Source organism: Hevea brasiliensis, chromosome 17, assembly GCF_030052815.1.
Source record: "Hevea brasiliensis isolate MT/VB/25A 57/8 chromosome 17, ASM3005281v1, whole genome shotgun sequence".
Classification (NCBI taxonomy): Eukaryota; Viridiplantae; Streptophyta; class Magnoliopsida; order Malpighiales; family Euphorbiaceae; genus Hevea; species Hevea brasiliensis.
The window spans coordinates 13,373,332-13,385,528 of NC_079509.1; the positions used below are offsets into that span (position 1 = coordinate 13,373,332).

The 12,197-nt window shown below is 38.6% G+C and overlaps 1 protein-coding gene across 1 annotated transcript; it reads left to right on the forward strand.

Annotated features, from left to right (window-relative positions):
* The first annotated feature begins 129 nt into the window (after positions 1-129).
* LOC131175250 (lysine histidine transporter-like 6) lies at positions 130-1,367 on the forward strand. Its single transcript, XM_058138949.1, has 4 exons — positions 130-189; positions 517-586; positions 659-806; positions 929-1,367. The coding sequence occupies exons 1-4, from the start codon at positions 130-132 to the stop codon at positions 1,365-1,367; spliced, it is 717 nt and encodes a 238-aa protein (XP_057994932.1).
* The last annotated feature ends 10,830 nt before the right edge of the window (positions 1,368-12,197 follow it).

Genomic DNA, 12,197 nt, shown 5'->3' on the forward strand with positions numbered 1-12,197 from the left:
AAGGAAAGGAACATGTGATGTGAAGCACGAAAACCATACCCCACTAATTATATACTTTTATTTTTTTTTAAGAACTAATTATATACTTACTTTTACAAGAAAAGTCCGTATACGCAAATATGATGATCAATGAACCCTCGCAGTCGATTGGGTAGCACGATCAGTACACTGGCAAATGGGTGGAGGAAGGTCCCTTTCTCCAAGCCAAATGGTGGCGCACAACTTTTCACGTTGGCACAGCCATTGGATATATAGGGGCAGGTGTACGTTCTCAGTCATGATTTACTTTGGCTGGTATGTTACTACTCAACTGAGAATTTGATAAAGAAACCGAAATTAATGTTCAACAGAAAATTGATTATAAAAAAAAATGTTCAACAGAAGACAAGTGTAAATGTATATGGTTAAGAAGTAGTAGACTGATTTGCTAAGGCTACTAGAATTTGTGTCTTTAACTCTCTTGATTGCTGCTGATAATGTACATGTTTGTTTGACACAACAAACATAGTTTTCTAGTTAGTTACTCCATCCACGAAACAACAGAAAGAACTCACAGCGAAGCGCTTTGCTGTTATGGTTATGGGAGGCAAGAGTTCGTTGGGATAGTGACTCCCAATGAGCTCCTATAAGAGATCATCCTTGTGAAATAAAAAATAAGGGCTGCTGCAAGAAAAACATAGAAATCAGCTTTTGGAAGGTGATCCCGCTTGCAGAGCCAAATGGTGGTACTCAACTTTCCACACTGTCACAGCCATGATAGGTGTAGTTGTTCTGAGTCTTCCCTCTGCCAAGGCTTACTTAGGCTGGTGCATATCTACCGCAATTGCAACTCAACCCAACCAAGAATATCTGCATAATTAAAACAAGACACTGAAACTACTAAACAAACTGTATATGTTATTTTCTTTTTCTTTTTTTCCTTTCTCAGGGGTCCAGGAACAATGGTTCTGGTGTTATCTTGGTGCTTGACCCTGAACACAATGTGGCAAATGATACAGCTGCACGAATGTGTTCCTGGGACTCGCATTGATCGCTACATCGACCTTGGTAGACATGCTTTTGGGCCAAAACTGGGGCCATGGATTGTACTGCCTCAGCAGTTGATTGTTCAAGTTGGGTTTGATATTGTGTACATGGTCACTGGAGGGAAGTGTCTAAAGAAGTTCATGGAGATGGCCTGCGCCACTTGCACACCAATCAGGCAATCTTACTTAATATTTGGTTGTATTAACTTCTTCCTGTCTCAGCTTCCCAATTTCAATTCTGTGGCTGGTGTTTCATTTGCAGCAGTAATCATGTCCCTCAGGTACTCATTCTTGACCTACAAGAACTGTATTAGTGTCTCTGCCCACAATGTGAAAACATGATAGACTACTTAGATTCAGAAGCTGGACCAATTACTTAAAAAAATGGGAGGATTTTAGAGTCTGTTTGGATAAGGGTGAGAGATGAGTAAATAAAGGTAAGGAGCGATAAATAATTATTTTACCCTTGTTTGAGAAGAGGTAATTTAATGGAGGGTAAGGTTAAGTGAGGGTAAGCCTTACTCTCCCTTTCTCCTGAAATCTCAATTTTTCTTATAAGGTGTAAGGAAAATTGAGGAAAGAGTGATTGACAATTATGAATATTTTTATTCATTCACTCTCTTAAATTTATCTCTCATTCACCTCTTTCCAAACATAAAGACACATTACCTCTGCTTACCTTTTCATTAATTCAATATTTCCCAAACATGAGATTTTTTTTTATTATAACCATATTTATTCTTCCTCATCTCTTCTCATCCTTTCAGTACTTACACTTCCCTCACCGTATCCAAACAGACCCTTAAAATCAAATAATAGATTTGTTTTTGATAAATCAAGATTTTATTTATTAAAATTATTAATTCCGAAAAAACTTAACAAATCAAGTCATTCTAAAACCCATATCAGATAATCCAAAAACCCAACATAGACTTGAAATGTTAAGTGGAAAAATCTGGAAAACCTCATGAATACATAGTGAAAAGATTAACTACAAAGCAAGACCCATGAAAACTTAGAAACTAATCAAAACAAAGAGAAAGCTACCCGGCAAATTTGGACTTGCTGTAGCTAACAGAGAGTTCGGAGAAGAGCTTGTAAAGGGGCCAAAATGCAACACACATGAAAATTGCAATTCTTAGTATAGAGCCTCCAAATTTTAAGCAAAAATAAATTCCAAGTCTGATTGAAGCAGATGATATCAGCAACACCCATTAATGCCTCATATGTTTGAACATGGAAATTTAAGAAGGATACACCAAAATATAAGATTTTATTGATACAAACTGAAGCACTAATTTTGCAGCACCTCGTAATAGCAAAAAGCGTAATATGGGAGAGCAGCAATGGAATATCCAGTCTTTTAGATCAAAGCCAAGCAACCAATTCCTCATTTTTATTAACACCTTGCTTAGCGAGGCTATCAGCTACAGAATTGCATTCACGGAGAAACTGTTGAAACAAGATGTTTTGTATCTCTCGTTTGAGATTATCAGTGTCATTAAGAACTTGATAAAGTCTCCATAGTATATCAACATTTTCACCATTAATCCATGAGACTACATTATAGGAATACTTCAATTATGGCACCAACTATGGGCCGGACCAACATTAGACTTGAGTCGACATAAGGCCCTCAAAGCCCATAGTAAGCCTAACTGTTTTCTAGCACAACTATAAAACCCATGTTTTGAGCCCATTTTTAAGAAAACAACCGGACAGAGTTCGGCTATAACCTGGAGACGGCGAGTTTTAGCTCACTCGACTTGTGATCACAATATATATATATATGGGGAGCTCAGCTCACCCTCACAATTCTCAGTCAATTAATTTAATCAAATGGGAGCTAAGTTGCCTCATCCAAAATATATGTCCATCTCATTCAACCATATGTGCATAATATTAAGTTTACAACCTCAATTAATGATCTTTTACAGCCCAAATCAATAAAGTATTTCTAGCACATGCGGAGTTCTAGAATTTAAATCAATACCCTAACATAAATATAAATACAATGACTAGTAGACTTGTGAGGAAGAAAGTAGGTAAGTCACAAAGAAAAGCCCTCCTGTAGCGTAAAAAAAATGGTGAACAGGAGTGAGTGTTCGACTTATCGAGTAAGATATTGATTTTACATACAATTTCTATAACTATCTAAGTCTAGTGCATCCCTAAGAATGAAATGTAACATTTTCACACAATTCAAACAAGTCAAGTCATAATCACACCAAAGGCAATTTGGAGCACTCACACACCCATGTGTCAAATCCATACTCACACACATATATATATATAGGAGTTGATTCCCTATACAGCTTTTTTAGTTCCAACCTCTACCAGCAAAATCAACTCAAAGTCGGACTTTCTCTTAATATCCAAATGCGAGGGCTAGCGAGATCAACTCGAGTTGTACCTACCCTGACTTACCCATAATAAGGATAGGATCCTAGCGAGTCAAGCTCTAGTTGTGTCTACCTGTCCTACCCATATCCTTATACACACCAATTCACACACGCGGCTCTAGATCGCCACAAAGCAATAACCACATCAATGTCATCAAATACAAATGCACTACAAGGCATGCCAAGCAAATAACTATATACATATATCTATAAGTGATGAATGAACATGCCTTGAATACAAAATAATATTGAATTATAAGTAAAATCAATATCTACTCACAGTACTTCACAAGTCACTGCAGCGGCTAGGCGGAGGAGGAAAGTTGACCCGGCTAACTTAAATAATTACATTACAAACTGTTCAATATTTACTTAAAATAAAACTTTGAAAGAGTCAAAGATAGCCTAGATTTTGCCAAAAATTCGGCAGAGTTTTTCCTATATTTAGGACTTACTCAATCTGCAAAAGGGCTCAAATAACACTTCTAAATCATACAACTTAATCCATATCCCATTAACATCATATGGCCCCTCCTGGGCCCTCTAAAACAGGCAATACTCACAAAATTGAAAAATTATGTTTTAATCCCTAAAACTAATATTTTATAAAAATATTCAAATGAGTTCTAAAATTTCTAAAATTTTGCCCCACGGTCCTTGACTATAAAGCTAATGTAAAAGGAATTATAATTTTCTAGCTATCCATAAATATTTTATGAAATTTTATTCTAAACTCGACACTAGATAAATGAAGAAACATAAGGTTCGGGTTTACCTATACCAATTTTGATGCTTGGAATGCGTCTGGGGCATCTGCAAATGGTGGGGAGGACCACAATTTCAATCCGATTCTAAAATAGCTCTGACAGCCTGTCTGTTCGTCCTGAAATTATAGATTTGGGCATCGATCGAATTTCCTCAAAACGAAGGTATTTATGCTAAGCCCATACTACCAAGGGTTAGAATATAATTTTTGTAAAATTAAATAAGCTTGTTAAAGTCTGAAAAAATACAACGAAATCTGTGGGACTCACTAAATTTTTAGTGTCTGAAAATTTTGAAATTTATATCACTGCGAAACTCTTATCGAGTGGAGCGCGCTGGTACTCTCAAAATTTTCGTGGGGTTCCCGATTTGGGAGAAATTTAGCCAAAATACAAAATGGGCTAAAACTTTTTGGGCTAAAATTGGACAATCCGCTCAATAAAAATTTGTGATCTTGGTGACTATAGAAAGTTCTCGAGGAGTAGAAGGTGTTTGGGACAAGACTCGGTCTGATTGGTGGCTGGATCGGCCGAATTTGGCCTTGGAAGTTGAAGCATTGCATAGTGAAGGGGGAGGATTTTGGCGAGTTTTCTAGCAATCTTGGGGGTGGCCGATGGCGGGGAAGGGGGCTGGGAGGTTACCGGCGGGCTGGGGAGGGGATGGGAAGAGGTGGCCGGCAAGGAGGAAGTAGGAGGAGAGAGAAAAGCGAGAGAGAGAGAGAGAGAGGAGGGGCATCGGGAGTGCGGGAGGAGGAAGAAAAAGAAGAGGAATCAGTCCGATCTGGTCTGATTCAATTTGATTGGTTTGATTTAAGATACTCAAAATTAAATTTTTTATTCTGTCCTGGGACCAAAAACGAGGCTTAAAAATTCTGAAGAAATTACAAAAAACTCGAAAAAATTTGTGGAGTTCAAATATATTTTTAAATTTACCACGTGGTCTTTAAATTAATTTCTAAAAATTAATGAAATTTCTTATTTTAAGAAAATCAAACCCAATTTTTAAATTTAAAAAAATTTCAAATAAAATTTCAAAATATTTAATAAAATAAAATATTAATATTTACATATAAAATAATTATTTAAAAATTTAGAGTGTTACATTCTTCCTTCCTTACAGAAAATTTGTCATTGAATTTTACACAAGGCAGAATAAAAATACAAGATTGCATATTGAATAAGTATGGGTACTTACTGTGCATATCCTGCTCTGACTCCCAAGTGCATTCTTCCACTGATTGGCTCTTCCACAAAACCTTAATCATAGGGATCTACTTTGACCTTAACTGCCTCATTTGATAGTTCACTATGGCCACTAGCTGCTCCTCAAAGGTTAAGTTTTCATTCGATTCCACTATATCAGGTTTTAGCACGTGGAAAGGATTAGGAATGTACTTCCTAAGTATGGAGATACGGAACACTGGGTGGATATATGAAATGGTGGTAACTCTAGCCTGTAGGTAACTAGTCCCACCCTGTCTGTGATCTAAAAAGGCCTTATATATCAGGGTGCCAACTTGTCCTTCTTTCCAAATTTCATAACTCCCTTCATAGGGGAAACCTTCAGAAATACATAGTTACCCATTGCAAACTCTACATCTTTTTGCCTAGGATCTGTGTAGCTCTTTTGCCTGCTGAAAGCTGTTTTCAATCGCTCCCTAATTAAAGGGACCATCTCTGAAGTGTACTGCACCAGGTCTACATCATGTACCTTTGCCTCTCTAACTTTTGTCCACTACAGAGGGGACCTACACTTCTTGCCACATAGTGCCTCACAAGGTACCATCCCGATGCTAGAATGATAGCTGTTATTATAAGAAAACTCCACCAATAGTAGCTGATCATCCCATTGACCTCCAAAATCCAGGACACACATACGAAGCATATCCTCCAGTGTCTGAGGGTGAAAGGCTGCACTAAAGTTTAACTGTGTGTCAAGTGCCTCCTGCAGTTTTCTCCAAAACTGAGACGTGAACTAGGGTCCCCTATCAGATATTATGAAAGCAGAAACTCTATGTAATTTGACTATTTCATGAATATAGATCCTAACATATTGGGCAACAGAGTAGGTGGTTCGTACAAGTAAGAAATGAGCTGAATTGGTTAAAAGATCCACAATCACCCATATCGAGTCATATCCATGTGTGGTACGAGGCAACCCAGTTACAAAATCTATAGTAATCATTTCCCATTTCCACTCCGGAAGGGAATTCTCTTGTAACTTCCCTGATGGGCTATGATGTTCAAACTTCAACTTTTGATAAGTCAAGCACTTGGACACAAAATTTGTTATGTCTCTCTTCATGCCATTCCATCAGTACCTATTCTTGACATTATGGTATATCTTGGTGGAGCCTGGGTGAACATTATAAGGTGTGTAGTGCGCCTCTTACATGATCTCAGCTCTAAGGTTGTCCACGTTTGGCACACATATCTGAGAGCCTTGCACAAGAGCACCATCTACACCAAACGCAAACTCACAGTCTTCTTCCTGCTGTACCCTTTCCATAATTGTAATTAATTATGGGTCCCTATGCTAGAAAACCCTGATCCTGTCCTGTAGGTCTAGCCTTACCCTAAAATGTGCCAAGAGTGCTACTGCATCTGCTATATCCAAGACTAGTCCTTCATCCATCAATTCATGCAACTCCTGGATCAATGGCCTCCTTTCTGTTGCTATATGCGCCAAACTGCCCAATTATTTTCTACTTAAAGCATCTACAACTATATTTGCCTTTCCAGGGTGATATTGAATGGTGCAATCAAAATCCTTCAGAAGTTCCATCCATCTCCTTTGCCTCAGATTTAAGTCCCTTAGCTGAAAAATATGCTTCAAGCTTTTATGGTCAATGTATATCTCACATATTTCACCATAGAGATAGTGCCTCCAAATCTTTAATGCAAACACTATAGCCACTATCTCTAGATCATAAGTGGGGTAGTTCTGCTCGTGCCTCTTTAGCTATCTTGAAGCATAAGCCACTACTTTTCTGTGCTGCATTAAAACACACCCTAACCCAACACTGGCAACATCACAGTACACTGTATATCCTTCTCCACTCACAGGCAATGTCAACACAGGGGCTGTAGTTAGACATTCTTTAAGCTTCTGGAAGCTTTCTTCACACTTATCTGACCAAAAGAATGGAATATTCTTTTGAGTTAACTTGGTTAAGGGAGCTGCTATCCTGGAGATTCTACACAAAGCGCCTATAATAGCATACCAGGCCTAGAAAACTCTGCACCTCAGTGATTGTTGTGGGCCTAAGCTAGTTAGTTATTGCCTCAATTTTCTTGGGATCCACTTGAATACCTTCACTAGAAACCACATATCCTAAGAATGAGATGTTTTTCAGTCAAAATTCACATTTTGAAAATTTTGCACACAATTGGTGCTCCCTCAAAGTCTGCAACACCATCCTCAGATGCCAAACATGCTTTTCTTTGGTTTTGAAATACACCAAAATGTCATCTATAAATACAATGACAAAGTGATCCAGGAACGACCTAAACACCCTATTCATTAAGTCCATGAAGGCTGATGGTGCATTAGTGAGTCCAAAAGATATCACTAGGAATTCATAATGACCATACCTAGTCCTGAACGTAGTCTTTAGCGCATCCTCACTTCGAATTCTCAGTTGGTGATAACTCGATCGCAGGTCTATTTTGGAAAAGTTCCTCGCTCCTTATAGTTAGTCAAACAGGTTATCAATCCGAGGAAGTGGATATTTATTCTTAATAGTCACTTTATTCAAATATCTATAATCAATACACAACCTCAGAGATCCATCCTTCATCCTTACAAACAAAACAGGAGCACGCCAGGGTGAAGTACTTGGACAGATGAAACCCTTATCTAGAAGCTCTTGTAGTTGCTCCTTTAGTTCCTTCAACTTTGCTAGTACCGTCCTGTAAGGTGGCATAGAGATGGGGTTAGTACTTGGTACAATGTCTACACAAAACTCTATTTCCCTCTCCGGTGGCAACCCTGGAAGCTCCTCTGGAAATACATCCACAAATTCTCTGATCACAGGAACATCCCCTACATTGACACCTTCAATAGATGTGTTCCTTACTAATACCAAATATCCCTGACATTCGTGCCTCAACATCTTTCTGGCGCTAATAGCTGACACTAAGTTGTACAATGCCACGCTTCTATCACCATCGAAGCTGAACTCTTTTATTCCAGGTATATGGAAATACACCTTTTTATTTCTGCAATCTAGGGTGGCATAATAAGTTAACAACCAATCCACCCCCAAGATTGTGTCAAAATCCATCCTTGGCAAAGGAATCAAATCTGCTGGGAGAATCTTCACATCCACTACGATTGGACTACCCAAAAAAATCATGTCTACATCGACATTGTCACTAAGAGGGGTAGCTACAGACAAGGGACACTCTAGGGCTGTAGGATTCCTACCCAACCTCAGGGTAAAAACAGGGAAAACAAAAGAGTGTGTAGCACTCGAATCTATCAAAACACATGCCTCAAAAGAACAGTCTTGAATAATACCTACCACAACTGCATTTGAAGCTTGGGAATCCTGATGAGTCAAAGTGAAAACCCGAGCCTGGCCCCTGCCTTGAACTGCAGAACCCTGAAGTTCACTTCTGCCTCCAGATCTACCTCCAAATCTACATCCTCCCTATCCACGGCCCTGTTGGCTACTGTACTGACTGCTCGCCATACTGGATGTGCCACGATGCATCTGACAGGGCATATTACAAACAGAACCTTGTGACCCCATCAAGTGCTCGCTGAACATGGGACATTCCTTGGCAAAGTGTCCCTATTGGCCACATCTGAAGCATCCACCAGAGCTCATTAAACAAGGCCCCAAGTGTGTGTACATGGCGCCAAGGAGGACCCTGAAACAGATCTAGAACTACTATAGCCTAAACTCTGACCGCTGCTTGAACCATAACTTGGCCTAAATCCTCTGGTTCTATGTTTGTGGCCTGTTTTCTTATTCCCTCTAATCCTTCCACTATGGTGGCTCTGGCTGCCACCTATGGTGTGCATCTGTGGGTAACTGGATGACCCTTCAGTCCTATTTTTCTTTGCTATATTCCCATCATCTCTCATGTACCTAATTTCAATTTGCCAGCCCTATCCACTGCTACATCAAATGGTTGATCTGACAATATAGCCAGGTTTGCATACTTTCTATCCAGTCCCTTCAGAAACCTTTTCACTTTCATGTTTTCTATAGCCACTATTGTTGGGGCATACCTGTTCAGCTCTAGAAATTCAGAAGCATACTCATCTGCAGACCTACCATTATGTCTTAAGGCCTTAAAGGGCCACTGCTTTTGATCTCTAAAACTCTCTGGCACAAATCTATTAATGAATAGCTCAACAAACTATGTCCATTATAGCCCCTCAATGCGAGGAAGCACATGATCTGACATCCACTGTCTAGGCATGGACCCTAATACATGCTGCACACATTCTATTAATATCCTATCAATTAATTGCAACTCCATCCTTGCCTGTCTGCAAGAGTCTAGAAACCGGTAGGCATCATCCGTAGTATCATAAGTACTCGGCACTAATTTCTTGAATTTATAATCTGCTTATACAGTTTCACTCTTTGTACTACGGGCTGCTATTGTTGTGGAGGACGGACCATATATTGTGTCATCATATCAATGGTGCTCTATAGACTAGCTAAAGTAGCTGCCATTGGATCCATAGGACCTTGGCCATGAAAGACTGTTCTTGAACTGGTGGCTACTGCTCTTCTACTTGACCAGCTCTAGGTCTCCTACCCCATCTTCTTGGGGCAGGTGCCTCACCTTGTGCCAACACCTCGTCTAGCACTTCCTGTTCTGGCACTGTGGCAGCTCTTTTACTTCTACGCATTTTTCTAAAATTTAGCAGCATTAGCCCACAAAAATTCAAAACAGTATACTCGACATCTTTATAGTGCATTCTCACATACAGGTACATAAAGCAGAAACTAGATGCAAGGATGACAGTGCAAGGACGAACATGGATCCTATACTCTGCATGTGACCTGCTAACAAAACTCTTCTTAAAGGCTTAAACATATACTTCCCAAGAATCTGGAGCCTAAGTTTTGATATTAACTTTATCACGACCTAAACTATGGGTTAGACCGACACTAGGACTTGGATCAGCATAGGGCCCCCAAAGCCCGTAGTAAGCTTAACTTCTCGGACTTAAATTGGACAATCCGCTTGATGAAAATTTGTGATCTTAGTGTCTATAGAAATCTCTCGAGGAGTAGAAAGTGTTTGAGAAGACTCGATTCGATTGGTGGTCGGATTGGCCAGATTTGGCCTTTTTCGGCGGTTTGGAGGGCGGTCGGTGGCAGGGAAGGGGGCTTGGAGGTCATTGGCGGGCTGGGGAGGGGAGGAGAGGCAGAGGCCAGCAAGGAGGAGGGAGGAGGAGAGAGAAAAGGGAGAGAGAGGAGGGACGTCGGGAGTGCGGGAGAAGGAGGAAGAAATAGAAGAGAAACCGGTCCGATCTGATTAGGTTCGATTCGACTAGTTCGATTCAGGATATCCAAAATTAAATTTTTTACTCTGCTTTGGGACTAAAAACGAGGCCCAAAAATTCTGAAAATTTTATAGAAAACTCAAAAAATTCGTGGAGTCTAAATATATTTTTAAATTTGTCACATGGTCTTTAAATTAATTTCTAAAAATTAATGAAATTTCTTTTTTTAAGAAAATCAAACTTGATTTTTAAAATTCAGAAAATTTCAAATAAATTCTCAAAATATTTAATAATATAAAATATTAATATTTACATATAAAATTATTATTTAAAAATTTAGGGTGTTACATTTTCAATAATAAGTCCAACAGATAATTGCAGTGCTCTCTTTATTGTCCAAACCCCAGCCTCATTTGAGTCACATACACCACACGGCCCCGAGAAGATACGGAGAAAATTTCCATTGGAGTTCCTGAGAACTCCGCTAATACCAGCAGGGCCAAGCTTACCAAAAACAGTTGTGTCAACATTTCATTTTACATAATTGAGAGCAAGGGATTTCCAAATTTGAGGAGGTCTAGGTAGGGGTGGCCACGGTTCGGTTTCGAACCGGAACCGAACCAAAACCGTTTCGGTCAAAACCGGACCGAAACCGGTCAAAATCGGAACCGGCTTCAAACCGGACTGAAACCGTCCTTCGACGGTTTGGTTCAGGTTCATAATTTTTAGAAACCGTGAACCGGCGATTCCGAACCGGATTGAATCGACGATTTTCAACCGGACCAAACCGGCGATTTAAATACAAAAAATTCAATAAATACTTCATTCTACTACTAATTCATATATATATATATATATATATATATATCATTAATTCTCTACACTCTCTTTAATTCTTAATACTCTTTCAATTTCTCTCAAATTTTCTAAATAATTATTTTCTAAACTCCTTTTAATTCTCAGTACTGTCACAATTCCCCTACTTTATTATTTTTATACTCACTGAAATTTTTAATACTATCTCAATTACTCTGTTATTATTTTATATCTTCAATAAAATTTTCAATACCCTCTATTTTGATTTTTTTTTCTTTTATATTTTTTTAATTATTATCATATAATTTTTTTAAAAAGGGCATAATACTCAATTCAACTAAGCTTTTATCCCAAAAATTTATTGGAGTCGGCTATATGGATTCTTTCTCCACTCTAAACGATTTTGGGTTAAATCCTCGGAAATGTGTAATGCTTCTAGGTCATATTGTACTATTCTCCTCTAAGTAGGTTTAGGTCTACCTATTATTTTCATTATATCCTCAACCCAATATGCTCTACTTGTCTAATTGGAGCTTTCCTATGTCTATGCTTCATATGACCAAACCACCTCAATCTCCCTTCTCTCAACTTATAACTGAAAATTTTGATTCCTCTAAATCCTAAAGGGATACATAGGTAAAATTAAGTTTATGGACCTTTTTCCATTTTTTTTTAAATTAGTTTTATCTCTAGTTTTTTAATAAGTTCAAGTCTT